Consider the following 23,553-nt stretch of genomic DNA (forward strand, 5'->3'; position numbering starts at 1 on the left):
GGAGCACACTTGGAGTGGGTCACGGTTAGCAGTGGAGTACCACAAGGGTCAGTATTGGGCCCGCTTCCTTTTAACATATTTATTAATGACCTTGTAGGGGGCATAGAGAGTAGAATTTCAATATTTGCAGATGACACTAAACTTTGCAGGGTAATCAATACAGAGGAAGACAATTTTAAATTACAGGATGATTTATGTAAACTAGAAGCTTGGGCTGATGAATGGCAAATGAGCTTTAATGGGGATAAATGTAAGGTCATGCACTTGGGTAGAACAAATAAGATGTATAATTATGTGCTTAATTGTAAAACACTGGGCAAAAGAGTCACTGAAAAAGACCTGGGTGTATGGGTGGAAGACAAACTCACATTTAGTGGGCAGTGTCAGGCAGCTGCTGCAAAGGCAAATAAAATAATGGGATGCATTAAAAGAGGCATAGATGCTCATGAGGAGAACATAATTTTACCTCTATACAAGTCACTAGTGCGACCACACTTAGAATACTGTGCACAGTTCTGGTCTCCGGTGTATAAGAAAGACATAGCTGAACTGGAGCGGGTGCAGAGAAGCACGACCAAGGTTATTAGGGAACTGGGGGGTCTGCAATACCAAGATAGGTTATTTCACTTGGGGTTACTTAGCTTGGAAAACTGAAGGCTTAGCGGTGATCTTATTACAATGTATAAATATATGTGGGGACAGTACAAAGACCTTTCTAATGATCATTTTACTCTGAGACCTGTGACGGGGACAAGGGGGCATCCTCTACGTCTGGAGGAAAGAAGGTTTAAGCATAATCACAGATGCGGATTCTTTACTGTAAGAGCAGTGAGACTATGGAACTCTCTGCCATATGATGTTGTAATGAGTGATTCCCTACTAAAATTTAAGAAGAGACTGGATGCCTTTCTTGAAAAGTATAATATTACAGGGTATGTACATTAGTTTCCTTAATATTGAGTTGATCCAGGGAGCTAGTCTGATTGCCGTATGTGGAGTCGGGAAGGAATTTTTCCCCCAATGTGAAGCTTACTATTTGCCACATGGTTTTTTTTTGCCTTCCTCTGGATCAACATGTTAGGGCAAGTTAGGATAGGATATGTGTTGAAGTAGGTGGACTTAAAGTCTTCCTTTAACCTTAATAACTATGTTACTATGTAGTTCTTCCACTACACCCAATCCAGCAGATGGACATCCAACCAGGAGTGTTCACATTTAATAAAAATGAGGGCCTGACACTACCGAAGTGGAATAACTGTCACGAGAATAGAAATAGTATAATTGGAACCCAGCAGATGTAGACCAACCATAACTGTTCACATTTCCAAAAATTTGTGTTAACAGCAGCAGTAGCCACAGCTACACTAAAGATATTACAGAGTGCAGTTACGTGACATTAATGCATCACACTATCACCTAATCTGTACAGTCTGCGATTGGGGTGCAAAAGTCTTTAGCGATCCATGACTTGTTCATCTTAATGAAAGTTAGGCAGTCTACACTTTCAGGGGACAGCCAGATCCGCCTATCCGTCAGGACACCAGCAGCAGCGCTGAAGACACGTTCTGAAAGAACGCTGGCTGCCGGGCATGATAAAACCTCTAAGGCATGTGAGGCGAGCTCAGACCACTCATCCATTTTGGAAGACCAAAATATGAAAGGGTCCAAACTCTCCCTGATGGTATTGATATCTAGTTCTAGATACTCCTGCACCGTCCTCGCCATTCGTTTGCTACGTGTAAGACTAGGACTCTGTTGTGCTGGTGCATGAGCTGGTCTAAAAAAAGTGTCAAAAGACTCACAGAAATTGCTTCTTCCACTTCCACCACTGCTGCTGCTGCTAATTTATTGGTATTGACGAATTGACGGGCCGAAGGTTGAAAGTCTACAGCTGCGATGCGAACTGTGTGCTTCACTGCTGTCTTGGGGAAAAGCTCTCTTAAGGTTGTGTAAAAGCATGTTTCAACACTCCAGCATTCGCGAGTCCTTTTCTACGGCTGGAATCATCTGGCAAAATTTGGTTTTATAACATGGATCTAATAAAGTGGCAACCCAGTTGTCAGCATTATTCCTAATTATAACTATACGGGGATCATGTTGCAGATAGTGCAGCAAGAAGGCACTCATATGTCAGACTCTACCATGATGTCCAAGCCCATGCTGTGTTGGTGGCTGGGTAACAATGAGGCTTGTTTCCTCCATCCCCTCCTGCCAACCACAAACAACAGAGAGGGGAAGATTATCCTCTTCATCTGACAGTTGCACACTCATCAACTCTTCCTCCTCCATTTGTTCCTCGAATTTTGCACTTTTGATAACAGTTTGTCTGTTATCACCAACCCCACTCGATCGCAGTAATCCACCCTCCCTTGGCACCCGCCTGTGTGATGACAGTCTTGAATTTAGAGACAATGTTATCCCTTCTGCAGCCTCCTCTGCTTCCTCTACTTCTGGGACCACCATCTCCTCCCACAGGTAATTCAAAGTCAGCATATAGATGATAGGAATAGGGATGCTGATGACGGCGTCGTGAATGCTAACCATCTTAGTAGCCATTTCAAAACTGTGTAGAAGGGTGCAGAGGTACTTAATCTGTGCCCACTCTGTAAATGTGATATGCTCCACGTCTGTACTGCGTTGGCCCAGGCTGTACAACATGACATAATGTGTCAGGGCTCGTTGCTGCTGCCACAGTCGCTGTAACCTCTCTGTGATCACAATTTGATGGAGATGATTAACGGTGATGGGATCCACGCTACTGCGATACAGCAACCCTTTCTTCACAAAGAACTGTTTTCGCTGTCTCCACAGACAAAGTAATTGAGGGTCAGCATCACCTCTGCGAATTCTCCTGGGAGGTTTTCCCGTGATTAGTAATTCCCAAATTTCTGCAATCACTTGACTTTCCGTCTGTACTTGTATCCATCTAGTTTCCTGTAGCGGAGAGTCTGGACTGGCTTGCTGAGAATGAAATATATACGAAGATTTAAAAGTACCCCAACACTGTATACTGGTGTACGCTTCAAATACATTTCCCTTTTTCTACTTTTTATATTCTGGTGTAATCCATATTGAGCCTGTGAGAGTTTGTGTCTGACTGAATATAAGGAGATTTAAAATGATCCCAACACTGTATGGAGCTGTATGCTTGTAATTCATTACCCTTTTTTGACTTTTTATATTCTTGTCTAATCCATACTGTGCCTGTGAGTGTCTTTGTCTGACTCCGGAAATATAGACGGAGATTTACAATTACCCCTAGACTGGATACACCTGGTATCTGCAGATACAGTACCTTTTTTTCAACATTTTGGATTACGGTTAAATCCATACTGACTGAGTGAGCGTCTGAGGGTGACTCCTGAAATACAGCATACACGGAGTGTGTATAAAAGCTCTCATCGCCGACCGCCATTTTTCTTCTGCCCATCTTTACAGTACGGAGAGGTTGCTGATGCTGTTTATCATTAGGGAGACACTTAGGCCTGTAAACAGAAGTTCTTATGTGCTTGTGCTGAACCCAATTGTTGTGTACAGTTAGTGTGCAGTGACTGGGAGGATTTTCTTGTGTGTAGCAGCGCTGATTATTAGCCTGCCTTATAGCAGTATTGCTGTGTGTACACTGCTCTGCTGACCGCTTTTTACACAGCATTAATACTTTTATTCTTTTTTTCTGCACAGTGAACGAACGTTCATTATTTCCCACTCTGTATAGAGCTATATGCTCCTCACACACTACCGTGTACCAGCTGGTATCACGGAGAAATACATGCTGACTATCTGTATTTGACTCCGGAAATATATAGGGAGAGTTACATTTTCACTTATACTATATACACCTGGTATCTGCTGATACAGTACCTTTGTTCTAATTTTTTTATTACGGTATAATCCATACTGAGTGAGCGTGTGTGGTTTACTCCTTCAATATATACGGAGATAAAAATTTTACCCTATACTATATACACCTCCTATCTTGTGATACAGTACCTTTGTTTGACATTTTGCATTACGGTCAAATCCATACTGAGCGGGCGTCTGAGGGTGACTACGGAAATATATACAGAGATTTAAATTGTACCCTATAATATATATATACTTGCTATCTTGTTATCCAGTACCTTTTTTCAACTGACTCCGGAAATATATACCAAGATTTAAAATTAGCTCAACACTGTATACAGCTTTACGCTTCTGATACAGTACCCTTTTTTGCTATTTAGATTCTGGTGTAATCCATACTGAGCCTGTGAACATCTGTCTGTTACTCCGGAATATATATTTGGAGATTTAAGATTACCCCAACACTGTATACAGCTGTACGCTTGTGATACATTACCCATTTACTGCTTTTTATATTCTAGGCTAATCCATACTGAGCCAGTGAGAGTCTGTTTCTGACTCTGGAAATATATACAGAGATTTACAATGACCCCTACACTGTATACAGCTGTACGCTTCTGATCCATTACCCTTTTACTGCTTTTTATATTGTGGTGTAATCCATACTGAGCCTGAGAGTGTCTGTGTCTGCCTCCTGAAATATATACGGAGATTTAGAATTTTTAAACTGTACTATATATACCTGGTATTTGGTGATACTGTACCCTTTTTCTACTTTTTATATTCTTGTCTAATCCATACTGGGCCTGACAGCGTCTGTGTCTGCCTCCTGAAATATATACAGAGACTTAGAATGTTTAAACTATACTATATATACCTGGTATCTGGTGTTACTGTACCCTTTTTCTACTTTTTATATTGTTGTTTAATCCATACTTGGCCTGAGAGCATCTGTGTCTGCCTTCTGAAATATATTCAGAGATTTAGAATGTTTAAACTATACTATATATACCTTGTATCTGGTGATACTGTACCCTTTTTCAACTTTTTATATTATTGTCTAATCCATACTGAGCCTGTGAGCGTCTGTGTCTGACTCATGAAATATATACGGAGATTTACAATTATCCCTAGACTGTATACAGCTGTACGCTGCTGATACAGTACCATATATCTGCTGGTATTTTGGGTCCATTTTCACAAAAATTAGGAAGTATGGTGGAAGAGGCCGTGGATGTGGGCATGGGGGGCAGCTGGTACTGATGGTGATGGTGGTGCATCTGCTGGTAGTGCCAAAAGCACAATAGCAGCTAAGGCAGGAGGTGTTGAGCCTGCATCATGGTCTGGCTCTGGAAGGCCTGGAAGGCTCCCTTTTCTGGGAGTAGGTAAACCGCTTTTAAAGCCGGAGCATCATGAACTGGTTTTGACTTACATTGCCGAAACAGCCTCCAGCTCTATCATCTCGTCTTCTGAAGTTTCAAAAAATGCAAGCACTGAGTCCTCAGTGCAGACATCTGGTCAGGAACAACCCCTTTCCTTGGTTCCTTCACCCCCACCAAAAGTGAAGGATGTGGCAGCCCACACTTCAGATTACTCCATGGAGTTCTTTTCACATACCATGACTGGGTTATCAAGTCAAATCCTGAATTCCCCAGTCCAACATGAATCAGAGATGGAGTGCACTGATGCACAGCCACTGCTAGATGATTCTGCTGGTACATTCCCCCACAGCACTACATTCCCCTCGCACTCTACAGAGCCAGAATCTGACCCTGATGAAACTCAGGTGCCCCTTCCCGCATACTATACCACCTTACATGGTGACACAGAGGAAGGTGCAGAGGAAAGTGCTGGTTCCCTGAGCAGGTGGGGGGTATACTCATGGGCAACGGCACTGGCACAGAGCCCCTCAGGGCCACAGTACTTGCAATACTTACCTCTCCCTGCTCCACCGCCATGATGTCTTCTGTGCTTCCTGACAGTGACATTCAGGTCAGAGAGCGCGATGACATCACGTCTGTATGCCCTCTGCCTAAACAGTCCAAGAGCAGAGAGCTGGAAGATGGCGACACTGAGGATTCCAGAGTAGAGCAGTGCCCAGCGAGGAGAGGTATTTAATTTTTTTAAAGGTTGGGAGCAATTTTTGGGGAGCACTATACACTGGAGAATGATATATGGGGCCCATCATACCCTGGAGCATCATCCATTTGGCCTATCATATGCTGGAGCATTCCAAATGGGGGACATCAGACACTGGAGCAGCATTTACAGGGCCCATTATACACTGGAGCATTAGAAATTGGGTCCATTATATATGGAGCATTATTTGGGCCCATAAGACACTGGAGCATCATCCATGGGGCCCATCATATACTGGAGCATTCTAAATGGGGCAGATCAGACACTGGAGCAGCATCTATGGGGCCCATTATACACTGGAGCATTAGAAATGGGGCCCATTATATATGGAGCATTATTTGGGCCCATAAGACATTGGAGCATCATCCATGGTGCCCATCATATACTGGAGCATTACAAATGGGGGACATCAGACACTGGAGCAGCATTTATATGAGACCAATTATTCTGTATGGAGAAATATATGGGGCTCATTATTCTGTATGGCGCACTATGTGGTGGCCATAATACTGTATGGAGTAATATACTGTCTGTTTTTGAGCTATTGTAGAATTTAAAATAGATATCAGTCATGTCATGTAAGAAGTGAAGCATTTTCCATTGTACTATACCTATATTTCTGTGCCGTATCGGAGCATCATGAATTGTGGTATGTGTTAAAGGGGCGCACTGACACTCTTTGGCCCGGGGCACACGAAAACCTGGAGCCAGCCCTACCCCCCCACAACTTTAGCCGAATAACCCCCAGTTTTCAATGCGTAACTATTATTATAAAGTAAATTAAGGTTGACCAGCTTAAGTAATAAGAATTGATGTTGTTGGCATTGAAATGGGCACTGTAGGTGTGTTTACTGTCCTCCACTCCCTGTCGACGTTGCTTCCTCATTGACTTGCATTGGGTTTCGTGTTTCAGTTGGACCTCCGACTTTTCCCTATAGTCAGCTGATTTCGTTCGACTCGACTTTTGAGAAAGTCAGGTTTCATGAAAACCGACTCGACCCTAAAAAAGGCAAAGTTGCTCATCTCTACACACCACCATTATCGTTGCTAAAGTGCTGAAAATATTTTTGTAGCAACGCAAATATTTTCCCGCACTTTTATCGAATGTTACCTATTTTTACCGATTTTCGGCGATCGTTTTCCGAACAAATTCTCTCATCACTATTCTGGATGCAGCAAATGTTTGCTGCTCTCAAAAGGCTGCATTGTATAGTACAAGCACAGTGGATGGGATTAATAGACATCCCATGCCCACTGAGCTTCTTTTTTAAGCCAGGGTCACACTTGCGAGTGTGATGCCAGAAACTCGCGCGAGTCTCTCACCTCAATACCCAGCACTGCCGCCTGCACTCAAGACCGGAATGTGCGGCTGCATGTATTTCTATGCAGCTGAACACTCTGGTCCGAGTGCCGGCAGCAGTGCCGAGTATTGAGGTGAGACTTGCGAGTGTGATGCGAGAAACTCACGCAAGTGTGACCCCAGCCTTACACCATGTAAACTCACCTGCGGTGCAGGTTTCCGAGCCGCAGCATGTCAATTTGTCTTGTGGGAACGCTCAGTTTTCTGTGCGGAATTTACCTATATAATCGCATTAGATACAATAAATTTGAGGATAAAAAAGTACATGCATTGTAAGTGTCTACGCAGGTGTTTTCAGCCTGGCTTTAATAAATAAATTTTAAAAAATGACGTGCCCAGGTAAAGCAAACAGCTGCAGACTTATATTACTGGGAAGGTGCTTATTGGACCCTTCCCAGCCTAAAGATAGATGCCCGAAGCCACCCCAAATTTGGCGCATTACATTAGATGCCCCAATTCTGGCACTTGGCCTGGATTTTCCTGATTGCCCTGGAACTGTGGCAATTGAGGTAATGGTGGTTAGGGTTGATGAAAGCTGTGATTTGTCAAAAATCACAGCTGGAATCAAGCCCTGAGGTTAGTAATGGAGAGATGTCTAGCAAATACCCTCATTACTAACCAGGTAATACAAATAAAAATACACAAAAACACTTTATTTGAATAAAGACTCCAAAACACCATCCCTTGTTTAACAATTTATTGAAAAAAAACAAAACATCCAGGTCTGCCTTAATCCAACTAATCTGAAGTAATCCAGAAAAGGATACCTGAAAAGCATAAAAAGACAGAAATAAAGACAAGAAATAGTCTCTTATTCACCAATTTATCACCAAAAATGTTGCCACGTAGGTCCACATTCCTATAATCTGTCTCTAGAATCCAGGGCTGCCACTAGGAATTTCGGGGCCCCATACTGGCAAAATTTTCGGGGCCCCCTTTAGACTCTGCCCAGGCTCCACCCCAGCCCCACCTCCACTCCTCAAACTGTCCACAGTCCCACCGCTCTCTTGGAAAAACTCCACTTCTCACTAATCGCACATTAACAGTTCCCATCACCAGATCACACATATAGCCGGGAGCTTTTGCTTTGGACAAAAGATTTTTTAAGCCGCCATCACAACACTGTAGACTCTTTTGGCCGAGCCCTACTCTACTGTAACATATTAAATATTTGTTAAAATATGCAATACAATTTAGGTACAGTATATTGTTATTTATTTTTCAATTTTTAAAATGACCAATAATATCACATACAAGGGACAAATACCATCGCACCATGTCCAGACCACATATTACCACCACATAGCAACCTATAATACCACATACAAGGAACAAATACCGCCCCACCATGACCAGACCACATATTACTACCATAGTGACCGAATAATATCACATGCAAGGAACAAATACCACCGCACCATGACCAGACCACATATTACCACCACAAAGTGACCAAATAATGGCACATACAAGGGACAAATACCACAACACCATGTCCAGACCACATATTACCACCACACAGTGACTGAATACTACAATGCTGATCAGTAATAAAAAAACACAATACCATCACCATAAGTGCCATTATACACAGGAGATCTGTACTTAGTATGCAGTGTCTGTGTACAGGTAATACAATGATCAATGACATTATACACAGGAGCTCTGTATATAATGTACAGGTAATACAGTGATCACTGGTGACCTTATACACAGGACCTCTGTATATAGTATACAGTGTCAGTGTATAGGTAACACGCTAACTCACCAGTGATGTATCTAGGTGAAGTCCTTCATCTTTGCTTTTCATCTTTTATCCAGCACAGACCGCCATCACGTCTTCCAGCCAGAACTCGTCTCTGCAGGAAATTGTCACGGCCACGTTTGTCTGGACGCAGTGGTTACCGCAAGGCAAACCCATAACACACGTGACCCAGGATACAGCGCCTCCCGTGGGGCGAATTTAAATAATAAAAGGGGGAACCTGGGTAACATTAACAATGGTGGGCCCTGTAATAGGGAATAGGGAAGTGGAGACCTCCTGAACTCCCCTGAGCCAGTGTCCCTGCACTCCTAACGTTCCCTATGCCGGTTCCGCACCGGGCGCCGCACGCGTACCTTAAAACCCTTGCTCGCCCTGACCCTAAACCCTCACTAGGGAATTGGTCGGTGCGGAAACTAATCCCACCATTGCACTAAACACACATGAGGAAAGACGACAATACAGGGGAAACACCACTTAGCTTTGCTCTGTTGCGTACGCTCCTAGCAACAGAGCCCACCACCTGCGTGCATCTTCTCCTCCACCCGGATCCATCACCATAACAGGATCCTTCACCATAGTGCAGCCTTGGAGCAGAGTCCATCACCAATTGCAGCAGTCGAGTAACAGAGTCCCAAAGATGAGTCAGCCTCTGCCAAGAAGTCAAGCATGCTTGAGTCCAGCTCTTCAACAACATAGTCCCGCATACTGAGTGCGACTCTCTTCATAGCCGCCACTCCACCAAGCAATGCAAGCACCTCCTGTGACAATAAACTGCGACTCCACCATGCCATGCCAGCCCTTCTTGCAGACCACATAGCTGCCACTCGTCCCCTCTGGCTGGGCCACGCAGGACTCATGTTCAACTCCATCTTCACCCAGGCTTGCTTTCAAAATGGCACAATATCACCAGCAGTGATTGAACCAACCTGACACTCTTTTATAGAGCGTCACACCTGAATACTAATTACGTGCATATTAAACCTAAACTATTGTGCGATACCACTAACCACCACCGGGCAACTTAGAATGAAACACCACGTGTAGTAATTCTAATGGCCACCGGGGGCAATCACGTCACTTTGACACCTTGCCAAAGGGAAAAAAGTTCACTTTGTCCATTTAATCTGTCAGATCCACGCCTGGATCATGACAGAAATAACACAGTTATCTAGAGCTCCGCTTGCAGAACACATTACTTATTTTTTTCCCAACTTCTACATTACATCACATGAAGAAAAAAAGGCGACATAGTGTCACTCTACACAGTAACAGGACCATCTCCCCATTTAAAACAGTATACTCAAAAAATAAAATAAAGACATCACTGCAGTAAAAATATCCCTTAATTATCCCCTATGGTAATAATATTCCCCATCCTGGCTCCTGTGTGTCTCATTCCTGGCTTCAGCCATACGCTCTCCCATCCCGCACTCATGAGTATCCATTGTGCCCCATATGATCTCCCCATCTGTCTCCATCATATCCATCCTGCCCCATGATTCTGCACCCTTCCTGTGTCTTACTGCCACATTCTGCCCCCTCCTGTGTCTTACTGCCACATTCTGCCCCAGTGCCTCACATTCTGCCACCTCCTCTGTCTCACAGTCACATTCTGCCCCGTGTCCATTCTGCCCCCTCCTGTGTCTCTCTGTCACATTCTGCCCCCATCATGTCTTGCATTCTGCCCCCATGATGTCCAGCAATCTGCCCCCATCATGTCCAGCATTCTGCCCCCATCATGTCCAGCATTTTGCCCCATCATGTCCAGCATTCTCCCCCATTATGTCCAGCATTCTGCCCCATCATGTCCAGCATTCTGCCCCATCATGTCCAGCAATCTGCCCCATCATGTCCAGCATTCTGCCCCCATTATGTCCAGCATTCTGCCCCATCATGTCCAGCAATCTGCCCCATTATGTATAGAAATCTGCCCCATCATGTCCAGCATTCTGCCCCATCATGTCCAGCATTCTGCCCCATCATGTCCAGCATTCTGCTCTATCACATCCAGCATTCTGCCCCATCATGTCCAGCATTCTGCCCCATCACGTCCAGCATTCTGCCCCATCATGTCCAGCATTCTGCCCCATCATGTCCAGCATTCTGCCCCATCATGTCCAGCATTCTGCCCCATCATGTCCAGCAATCTGCCACATCATGTCCAGCATTCTGCCCCCATTATGTCCAGCATTCTGCCCCCATTATGTCCAGCATTCTGCCCCCATTATGTCCAGCATTCTGCCCCATCATGTCCAGCATTCTCCCCCCATTATGTCCAGCAATCTGCCCCATCATGTCCAGCAATCTGCCCCATCATGTCCAGCATTCTGCTCTATCACATCCAGCATTCTGCCCCATCACGTCCAGCATTCTGCCCCATCACGTCCAGCATTCTGCCCCATCATGTCCAGCATTCTGCCCCATCATGTCCAGCATTCTGCTCTATCATGTCCAGCATTCTGCCCCATCATGTCCAGCAATCTGCCACATCATGTCCAGCATTCTGCCCCCATTATGTCCAGCATTCTGCCCCCATTATGTCCAGCATTCTGCCCCATCATGTCCAGCATTCTCCCCCCATTATGTCCAGCAATCTGCCCCATCATGTCCAGCAATCTGCCCCCATTATGTATATCAATCTGCCCCATCATGTCCAGCAATCTGCCCCATCATGTCCAGCATTCTGCCGCATCATGTCCAGCATTCTGCCCCATCACGTCCAGCAATCTGCCCCATCAAGTCCAGCATTCTGCCCCCATTATGTCCAGCATTCTGCCCCCATTATATCTAGCATTCTGCCCCATCATGTCCAGCAATCTGCCCCATCATGTCCAGCATTCTGCACCATCATGTCCAGCATTCTGCCCCATCATGTCCAGCATTCTGCCCCATCATGTCCAGCATTCTGCCCCATCATGTGCAGCAATCTGCCCCATCATGTCCAGTCCAGCATTCTGCCACGGGCCCCCCGGATCGCCGCTTTCAATTAAAAAAAAAAAAAGTTCTTCCTTACCTAGCCGCGCTCCAGCAGCGACGCTCGCGCTCCCTCCACGTTGCTGAAGCGCGCACTCGCCGGCGACTGAACGTGACATCAGATGCTGGTGAAGGGTGCGCTGCAGCTGACGTCAGCTGCCAGCCTCCGATTGGCTGGCGGCTGTTAACTATTGACATGCGGGCCAATGGGCCCGCATGTCAATAGCATTCAGCTGTCGCAGCGCAGCACCGCTAAGGGCCCGGGATAGCGTGCCGGTAGGGGCCCATTGAGCAGATGAGATGGGGCCCGATGCGGGCCCCCTCTGCCCACCGGGCCCCATACACCAGTCAGGGCAGTAATGCCCTGATGTCATCCCTGCTAGCATCTGTGAAAAGCAGTAAAGTTTCCCTTTGCTCAACGGTGCTGGGTAGTGACTATAAGTCAGAGAATCTGGGTCTCGCTGTGCTCACCAAGAACCGGTGACAATGATGAGCGCTGACGTCGCTATCCGGTGCCTGTGAATAGTGGTCACTTTACTGCTATTCACAATTGCCAGAGCCAGATTTGGGGAATGTGGAATACATCAGAGCTTCCTTGCAACATATTGGGTAATAAATTGGTGAACGAGGGACTGCTCTTTTGTTTTCATTTCTGTCTTTTTATGCTTTTCAGGTATCCTTTTCTGGACTAGTTTGGATTCGATAGATTATGGTGGACCTGCGCGTTTTTTTTTTTCTAATAAACTGGTGAATGAGGGATTTTGAATTTAGGCCGGGGTCACACTAACCGGCGCAAAATACGTTCCGTAGTTTACAGGCGTAATACGGATGAATGACCCCTAATTAGTGCTCCGTAGGTCATCCGTAAGCAAGGTGCGGTCGCATATTTTGCAAATGTGAGCATCCGTATGTAATCCGTATGGCATCCGTATGGCGAGATTTTCTCGCAGCCTTGCAAAATGGAAATTTAACGGTTTTGAGGCCTGCTAACTATTTAAATCATTAGCCTGCACTCTATTTATTGGCTCAGGAACAGGTGGCAGCCTCCATTCTGTCCATTTGTCACCTTGCCTTCACTAGGTGTGTTGGTGTTGTATGTGCAACATGGCAAACACTCTGACTTTCAACACAACTGAGCAGGTTCTCTTCTACTGGCTTTTGTCACACCGCTTTGGCCAACCATACCCAGTGATAGTGGATCCGAGGAGGAGGAGACGCATGTGGGTACATTCACTTTTGAGGCAACGACTCACAAGAGGTCATTTTCACCGCCTCTATACTTCTCTGCAGGAGCATCCTGTCAAATTCTACCAATACTGTCGCATGAGCCTTGCAACATTTGATCGACTCTTGGAGACAGTGCGCCCTGGGCTAACCTTTCAGGATACAAGGATGCGCAAAGCTATATCTGCAGAGGAGCGACTTCTACTCACAATACGGTATGTAGTACACAACCATATTCTCTATGTTCATGATGTGTTGGGCAAAGTTTGAATTTTTGCCTTCTTGGAGTAAGTTTTAGGCCCTCATCTTAGTCCACATATGTTTCAACTTACAGACCCGAATGTTATGTGGAATATGTACTGAATATCACTTACTCATTGTGCAAAGCAAGATGTGTGTGTTATTTGCTCTCAAATCTTACCAAGTTTGGTATGTATGGACCTGTTTGTTTTGTAAATGTGTGCATTCAACAATCATCCTTTTCTGTTGTTCTTCAGCTTCCTGGCCACTGGCCTGTCTTATGCTGCCCTCCACCATGAGTTTCTGATTGGAAGATCAACCATATCTGGCATAGTCAGGTCAACATGTATTGAAATATGGACAAGACTATATCAAGTCGTCATGCCCGAGGCCAGGATGGAAGACTGGTTGAGGATATCAAGGGACTTTGAGCAAGAATGAGAGTTTCCAAATTGTATTGGGGCCCTTGATGGCAAACATATCCTGGTGCGTAACTGCCGAACTCTGGCTCCCAATTCTTCAATTATAAACAATACTTTTCTGTTGTATTGTTGGCTGTGGTCGACCCTCAATACAAGTTTATAATTGTTGACATTGGGGCCTATGGAAGGACGGGAGACTTTAGAGTCTTCAATACTTCCATTATGGCTCGGCGGCTATGCACCAACCAGTTGGATCTACCACCACCACGCCAGCTACCAGGCTCCACTCAAGAATGTGTCCCTTATGTCCTTGTGGCAGATGAGACCTTTCAGTTAACACGCAATGTCATGAGGCCATATTCCCGGCGCAACCTTCACCACAGGCTCAGGATATTTAACTTGCGCCTATCACATGCTCGGCGACTGGTGGAGTGTTTCTTTGGCATTCTTTGTGCCAAATGGTGGCTACTCCAGTCTGCCATTCAGCTGAGTGAACAAAATGTTAATGAAGTAGTGAAAGCCTGTGTGGTTCTTCATAACTTCACCAGGATACATGATTGTTCCTCCTCTGCTGGTGTTGTGCGTAGGCCGGACAATGTGCGTAGGGTGAGACCACCTATCAACCATCAACGTAGACCGATCTCTGGCCTCAAAGTGCGTGATCTTTTCACTAATTACTTTATGGCACCTCAGGAGGAACCTTCTTGGCAAGAGCATGCTGGATCTATGTTGCCAATGTTGGTTTGATGTGTGTCAAAATATATATATTTCTACCCCTTCTGAATCTATGACTGTTGAATTGATTTGGCAAGCGTATTTTGATAGGGGTTTGGACAATTAAGACAGAGACGTAAAATGTAGTTGCCAAATTTTTACTTTTGCCTTTTTTTTTTTTTTTTAGTTTGTAAGGCAAACATATTCTTGCCCTATTAAAAACTTGGGCAATGGCCCAAATTGGCCTTTTGGCATATTTCAACATTGTTGTTAAAACAAAATTACAAACATATCCTACAACATACATAGTGCAATAACAACATTGCAATATTACACATTTGTAATCCAAAGTAAAAAAGAGGAGTTATCCATCATCAAAATGAGCTACACAAGATAATACTAACATTTATTCTGAAGGTTTTCAAATCATTAATAAGCCACCATGACAGGCAAGGCTACCTTACGTGTTTCTGACACATATTACATGTCTGTAATAAACACAATATTTCACCGCACTATACTGGGAAAGTCAAAGGATCAAATTAGAAGACTGACTTGATAATACATAGAGAGAGCGTGATGTTCTTGAGGCTGTTTGCCTTGATTTTGGAATATAGCTGGCCTAAATTTTACTAAGTGAATATGGACAGCATGCCTTTTCTATGCATTATCAAGTGAGTACTCTATTTTGATCCTTTGACTTTGCCAGTATAGCGCCGTGAAATATTGTATTTTTAACAGACATGTAATATGTCTCAGAAACGCATAAGGTAGCCTTGCCTGTCATGGTGTCTTAATCATATGATTTGAAAACCGTCATAAGAAATGTTAGTATTATCTGTTTTAGCTCATTTTGATGATGGAGAAAACCTCTTTTTTACTTTGGCTTGGGATTTTGACCACCAGTTCAAACACACTGGACATCTGCTCCCATCAGACTGCTTAAGAACACTCATGTACAGTATGGGTTTACTAATTCCATGTTTTTAGCCACTTATAAATTGTGGAATGTTGGGGAAGGAGAAGGCGGAGGAGCAGCCTGTGGTTGCTGCTGACTACTTTGAGCAACATCGCCCTGTGTGGGTGCATACTGTTGCCCATGCTGTTGGTACTGACCTTCCTCCTGTGCTTGTTGGGGGTAGTGGCCATAGTAATACTGCTGAGGGGCATCTTGTTGTGGTGGGTAGGCCCGTGTCTCATACCCACCAATATAGCCATGTCGTCCCCAATCAGGTTGGGACCAGCCTCCAACACTGGGTGGGAAAAAGTGGCCATATTGGTGGGGTTGGCTAGAGCCAGAAATCTGTTGCTGCTGTTGGGAAGGTTGGGTAGGGGGAGGAAGGGGGTGAGGTGTATGCCCATGTATTAGAGGATGTTCAGACCCTGCTTGAGCAAGCATCTGTGTGGGTGGTCTCATGCGCATTAGATTTCTGGGGGAAAGCTGCCACCTCTCCAGATATTCGAAAAGCTCATATGGGGTATTGGGGGGGTGCTTGCATCAAGCAGGATCTGAAAACATCCCCTAATACGGAGCCTGACCTGGGAAAGGGCACGGAGATAAAGGGTCAGGCTACGTGAGTAGGCCTCCTCCCCATCATCTGTAGTGACTCGAGATAAATAATTTAGGACCCCTGTGTCCACATTGGTCCTGCTCTCTTGAACAGCGACCTGGCGCCTTCTTCGGCCTCGCCGGGATGTAACAGCAGCCTGTGGGGATCCCCGGATCTGGGCAGTTGGGCTGCTGCTCAAGTTGCCCTGCTCTTCCAGGATGGGTGATGGGGCAGCAGCAGATGGTCCTGGAGGTGTGGTTTGTTGGGCAGCCAATGGGTTCTCCTGTGATGACTCATCTTCACCCATGCTTCTTGTAGGGGGAGAAGGTGGGCCAGCCACCTCATCCCCTACAGGATCAATTATGGGCTTTGTCTCTGAGCCCGTTCCTCGATCTGTAAGGTTGGATTGAGTTCTGCTATGAAATAGAACAGAGGCAAAAATACATCAATATTTTTGACCCTGTAAAGTATCGGTGTAATGTGGTGTGAGGTATGTACTTACGGTCTCAGATCCAGAATTGGGGCGAGGAAGGAAAGGCGGTCATAATACACATATTTGTGTTTCACGTAGCCCGCATCCCCACTCCTGGACCGCTGCTGACGTTCCCGGCGGTATTGGTCCCGGATGCTTCGCCAGCGTTTCATCACATCTTCCACTGCAATGTGACAGGAAATATTATCAATTTCACATATTTGATCGGTCACATTTGCAACCAGTAGTCTAGGCATGTGGCCTTCTGGGGTGTGCTTTGTAGCCAGGCTGGCATATCTAATTGGCCCATCCAGGCCAGATACAAAGGGTCAGAATAGTTTATGTATCAAGTAACTACACTTAATAACTTGGTTGCCTAAGAGGAAGAGGAGCTTGTGGCCTGGGCAAAATTATGGCAGTGTGAAACTATGTGTCACATCAAAATCTACCCGCCTCATGAGGCAAAAAGGAGAAGGACAGGAAGGGGAGGGGGGCAGAATCTGTAATCATTTTTGTTTGTGAGGTATTTTAAATAATTTTTGGGCCTTGTACTTACTCAGTTTCTGCTGCTCCTAGGTGGCCGATCACCAAAGTCATGGAACATCTGGCGACATATGCGCCTCCATGATGCCTCCTTTCTTGCACGGTTGGCATAATTGGCATCCCTTTGGTCCCAAAGTTCTGGCCGCTCCTGCAATAATACTATAAGCATCTCCACATTAAGGAAATATGGCGCCATGACGCTGCTGTACTCCGTGGAGGAGTACTTCCTGGATGTCTGGAGCGCTTTTTGAGCTCATTTGCATGTCTAGACTTCCTGATGATGGATTGGCCCATTTCCTGTCAGCAGCCAAAAGACCTGCGTATTTCTCGCAAGTCACACGTGTGGTCAGTGTGTAATCCGTATTTTTTGCGCACCCATAGACTTGCATTGGCGTATTACGGGCGTAGTACTCTGACAATTGCAGCATGCTGCGATTGGCACGGACCGTAGAATACGGACGAGAAATATACGACTGTTGGGAGCTGCCCAATAGAGAATCATTTGTCCGTGTGTAATGCGGGCTTTTAGCGCCTCTCACTCGTCCGTATTCCTCGCTAGTGTGACCCCGGCCTTACACGTGAATCCTGCACCTCAGCTCACTTGTTTGTTTATTTTTTGCGCTTTTGTATGTGTTTTTGACGCATGCATCTTTGTCTCTTTTTGGCATGTCATTAGATGTACAAAGATATAGATAGATACTGTAAATACAGCTGAGCTCTACAATTATTGTGATAGAATGTTGCATTTTGTTCAAATCATACTTGCACAAAGATCAGTGACTTTTTGCGCTTCTTATGCTACCCCAGTATGTTTAAAAAAAAAAAAAAAATAGATGTAGCTTAGAAATAGCAGAGATGCCTGCAGTCAAATAGGTTACCTATAAGTTAACCCCAAAACCGGCTTTAATGATAGTGGAAAAGTATGACAGGTCGTAGCTGGTGTAGATTTCACGTTGTGGCACCCAGACTGTCTAAGATGCAGCAAATTTATTACAAGTGTGTGCTTTTCTTAATTCGTTATATTTAACTCCAGGATTCTTTTGCTTATGACACACTGCTCTTAAAGATAATCTGTTACTAGGCATTTGTTGCCCCATTTGAGAGCAGCATGGGTAGAGACCCTGATTCCAGTGATGTGTTACTTACTAAGCTGCTTTCTGTCATTTTGATAAAATCACTGTTTTATCTGCTGCAAATCTAGAAGTACTCTGTAGAGCTCTGTATAACCCCGCCCACATCACTGATTGGCAGCTTTCTGCCTATGTACAATGAACACAGAAAGCTGTCAATCAGCAGTAGGGGCGGGGTTATACAGAGCTTATGAATATGGATGACTACCAGGCAGCAGGTTTACCAGTCCTATAGTGATAATCTCCTTCTGATAAATCAGTAATTTTATCAAAACTACATTAAGCATCGCTGGAATCAGGCTTTCTGTCTCTACATTATGCTGCTCTCAGATTAGGTGGCAAAAACTTGGTGACAGATTCCCTTTAAGTAAATCTTCCCAGCTGCAGACACAAAATGGTAGAATATTTAAAAGAAGACTAATTGCAAAATAACATATTTTCTTCTATTTTAGATGCATTAGAGAAGTAACAATTTAATGTAGCTTTGTTATCATAAAGTGCACATTTGCATTACATCTAGGCCCTCCAGTCAGTGGAGAACTAAGATACCAGACATGCAGTTATTGGAGACTTGTGTAACTGTTAGAACTCACCACTTTGAGCTTGATCACTTATTCTGTTTTGTGCTGCTGGTGGTATGATGTGGATGAAATTGTAAAAGTAAGACAAAAAGTAAAAAAGGTAATGGTTCATGTATTTAAATGCTGCAGTTTATCCTCTTTACCTAAAGCTTAAGTTATACAGCACTGGCAGCTTTTACATATTAGTAATTCGGGGAGGTGAGACTGGCATTGCTTACAGCCATGGACAACAGAGTAGTAAAGCACAGTTATGATGCATAGTGGCAATGTTAGGCCGGTTTCACACTAGCGCATTTTCAGCGCGCGCACGGCCGGGGGTAGCTCCGCCCCCGAGCCGGCTCTCTGCCCGGCGTGCCCGCCCCTTCCTTGTAGCGCCGCCTCCTAGCGGACAGCGGCGCCTGCGATCGGCGCACCCTATCTTTAGCATAGGGTGCGCCGATCGTGCGCAGGCCGTGCGCTAGTTGCGCTTTGACCTGCGCTGCGCACTTTTGACGGTGCGCCGTGCGCGCCAAAATCCGAAAAGTTTGATTTTGGCGCGCACGGCGCACCGTCAAAAGTGCGCAGCGCAGGTCAAAGCGCAACTAGCGCACGGCCTGCGCACGATCGGCGCACCCTATGCTAAAGATAGGGTGCGCCGATCGCAGGCGCCGCTGTCCGCTAGGAGGCGGCGCTACAAGGAAGGGGCGGGCACGCCGGGCAGAGAGCCGGATCGGGGGCGGAGCTACCCCCGGCCGTGCGCGCGCTGAAAATGCGCTAGTGTGAAACCGGCCTTAGTGCTGAGTTTTGCTGTGGAACATCTCATGTGTCAGTCCAACACCATATAGAACTAAAATAAAGTACAATATAAGTAGCACCTTCTATAAAACCAACTATAGCATATATCAATTATAGTAGCAAATAAACATATTATTAGATCTGTTTCATTGCAGCCATTTGGTAAATTCCATAACGTTCATTTTTTTTCTCATTTATGTACACTCTGGACCCCATCTTGACTGAAAAAAACACAGAAATGTAGAAATTTTTGCAAATTTATTAAAAAGGAAAAACTGAAATATCACATGGTCATAAATATTCAGATCCTTTGCTCAGACACTCATATACAGTAAGTCACATGCTGTCCATTTCCTTGTGATCCTCCCTGAGATGGTTCTACTCCTTCATTGGAGTCCAGCTGTGTTTAATTAAGCTGATAGGACTTGATTTGTAAAGGCACACACCTGTCTATATAAGACCTCACAGCTCACAGTGCATGTCAAAGCAAATAAGAATCATGAGGTCAAAGGAACTGGCCAAGGAGCTCAGAGACGGAATTGTGGCAAGGCACACATCTGGCCAAGGTTACAAAAGAATTTCTGCAGTACTCAAGGTTCCTAAGAGCACAGTGGCCTATTTAATCCTTAGCCCCTTCATGACCAAGCCTCTTTTGACCTTAATGACCAGGCCATTTTTTGCAATTCTGACCAGTGTCCATTTATGTGGTAATAACTCTGGAAAACTTCAACTGATCCTAGCAATTCTGAGATTGCTTTTTAGTGACATATTGGGCTTCAGGTTAGTGGTAAACTTAGGTTGATAATTTTTGCGTTTATTTGTGAAAAAAATGGAAATTTGTCAAAAATGTTGAAAATTTCACAATTTTCAAATTTTGAATTTTTATTCTGTTAAACCAGAGAGTTATATGACACCAAATAGTTAATTACTAACATTTCCCACATGTCTACTTTACATTTTGGAAACAAAAATTTTTTTTTGTTAGGAAGTTATAAGGGTTAAAAGTTGACCAGCGATTTCTCATTTTTACAACAAAATTTACAAAACCTTTTTTTCAGGAATCCCCTCACATTTGATGTCACTTTGAGGGGTCTACATGGCAGAAAACACCCAAAAGTACACCATTCTAAAAACTGCACCCCTCAAGCTATGATGACTAACCCTTCAGGTACTTCACAGTAATTAAAACAACGTGGAAGGAAAAAATGGACATTTTAATTTTTCCAACAAAAAATGGGCAACAGGATAAAATGGATACTAAAATTTGTTGGGCAATTTCTCCTGAGTACACCGATACCTCATATGTGGTCATAAACCACTGTTTGGGCACATGGCAGGGCTCAGAAGGGAAGGAGCGCCTTTTGACTTTTAGAATGGAAAATATGCTGTAATATTTAGTTGTTGCCATGTCACATTTGGAGAGTCCCTGTGTGCCGAAACACTGGAGCTTCCCCACAAGTGACCCCACTATGGAAGCTTGACGCCCCAAGGAACTTATCTAGATGCATAGTGAGCACTTTGAACCCCCAGGTGCTTCACAAATTGATCCATAAAAAAAATTTTCTTTTAGCCTCAATTTTTTCATTTTCACATGGACAACAGGATAAAATGGATCATAAAATTGGTTGGGCAATTTCTCCTGAGTACACCGATACCTCATATGTAGTTATAAACCACTGTTTGGGTGCACGGGAGGGCTCAGAAGGGAAGGAGCGCCATTTGACTTTTTGAATGGAAAATTAGCTCCATTCGTTAGCGGACACCATGTCGCATTTGCAGAGCCCCTGATGTGCCTAAACAGTGGAACCCCCCAAGTGATCCCATTTTGGAAACTAGACCCCCAAAGAACTTATCTAGATATGTGGAGAGCACTTTGAACCCCCAAGTGCTTCACAGAAGTTTATAACGCAGAGCCGTGAAAATAAAAAATATTTTTTTTTTCCTCAAAAAATTACTTTTTAGCCCGCAATTTTTTATTTTCCCAAGGGTAACAGGAGAGATTGGACCCCAAAAGTTGTTGACCAGTTTGTCCTGAGTAGGATGGTACCACATATGTGGTGGGAACCACTGTTTGGGCATACGTCGGGGCTTGGAAGGGAAGTAGTGACATTTTAAAATGCAGACTTTGATGGAATGGTCTGCGGGCATCATGTTACATTTGCAGAGCCTCTGACATGCCTAAACAGTAGAAACCCCCCACAAGTGACCACATTTTGGAAACTAGACCCCACAAGGAACTTATCTAGATGTGTGGTGAGCACTTTGAACCCCCAAGTGCTTCACAGAAGTTTATAACGCAGAGCCGTGAAAATAAAAAAATCATTTTTTTCCACAAAAATAATTTTTTAACCCCCAGTTTTTTATTTTCCCAAGGGTAATAGGAGAAATTAGACCTGCAAAGTTGTTGATCAATTTTTACTGAGTACGCTGATACCCTATATGTTGGGGTAAACCACTGTTTGGGCACACGTTGGGGCTTGGAAGGGAGGGATCACCGTTTGACTTTTTGAACGCAAAATTGGCTGGAATCAATGTGTCGCCATGTCACATTTGGAGACCCCTTGATGTGCCTAAACAGTGGAAACTCCCCAATTTTAACTCCAGCCCTAACCACAACCCTAATCCTAATCCCAACCCTAGCCATAACCCTAACCCCAACACACCCCTAACCTAACCATAACCCTAACCACAAGCCTAACCCTAATCCTAACACTAACCCTAATTCCAACCCTAACCCTAATTCCAACACACCCCAAACTCTAATCTTAACCCTAATCCCAACCCTAACCCTAATTCCAACCCTAACCCTAATTCCAACCCTAACTCTAACCCTTACCCTTAACCCTAATGGAAAAATAAAAATAAAAATATTTTCTTTATTTTATTATTTGTCCCAACCTATGGTGGTGATAAAGGGGGGGGGGTTATTTACTATTTTTTTATTTTGATCACTGTGATAGGATCAAAATGCCCCTGAATGAATGAATGAATCTGCCGGCCATCTTTTGGAAGATGGCAGCGCCCATGCAGGAGGGAGGAGGGACACCAGGATTCGGAAGGTAGGGGGGATCAGAAGGCAGGGGAAGCAGAGGGAAGTAGAGGGGGAGCACATGCTGATGGCGGCGGCAAATCGCCGCCATCAGTTGGTGTGGGGGGGTCAGATTACTATCTCCAGGCATGGCAAATGATATTTCAGCATGGGCCATGGCTGGATTGTAATATTTCACCACGTTTCATTGGTGAAATATTACAATCGCTCTGATTGGCGGTTGAAAGAGACACAGCCAATCAGAGCGACGTAGCCACGGGGGGCAAGGCCACCCCCTCGGGGTGAAGCACAACTGTTCCTGTATCTGATGATCGGGTGACCTTTCAGTGACCCCGGTCACCCGACCCACAGGAACGCGATTTATACCATAATGCTAACGTAGGCAATCATTGGTCTTATTGGCACGAGTTTTCATGATGCCTATGTAGGCGTCATTGGTCGGGAAGGGGTTAAATGCAACAAGTTTGATACCACCAGAAGTCTTCCTAGACCTGGCCATCCAGCCAAACTGAGCAATCGTGGGAGAAGAACCTTGGTGAGAGAGGTAAAGAAGAACCCCAAGATCATTGTGACTGAGCTCCACAGATGCAGTAGGGAGATGGGAGAAAGTTCCGCAAAGTCAACTATCACTGCAGCCCTCCACCAGTCGGGCCTTTATGACAGAGTGACCCAAAGGAAGCCTCTCCTCAGTGCCAGACATATGGAAGCCCGCATAGAATTTGCTAAAAAAAACATGAAGGACTCCCAGACAATGAGAAATAAGATTCTCTTGTC

General features: G+C 44.7%; 1 protein-coding gene across 1 annotated transcript in view; it reads right to left on the bottom strand.

Annotated features, from left to right (window-relative positions):
* LOC141095090 (uncharacterized) overlaps positions 1 to 23,553 on the bottom strand; it is a 616,558-nt gene that overhangs the window by 23,435 nt on the left and 569,570 nt on the right. The window contains exon 97 of the mRNA XM_073580971.1: positions 18,969 to 19,004. Within this exon, the coding sequence (XP_073437072.1) occupies positions 18,969 to 19,004 (36 nt within the window). The remainder of the gene's footprint in view (positions 1 to 18,968; positions 19,005 to 23,553) is intronic.

Source organism: Dendrobates tinctorius, unplaced genomic scaffold, assembly GCF_039654945.1.
Source record: "Dendrobates tinctorius isolate UK_male_01 unplaced genomic scaffold, ASM3965494v1 ptg000066l, whole genome shotgun sequence".
NCBI classification, from domain to species: Eukaryota; Metazoa; Chordata; class Amphibia; order Anura; family Dendrobatidae; genus Dendrobates; species Dendrobates tinctorius.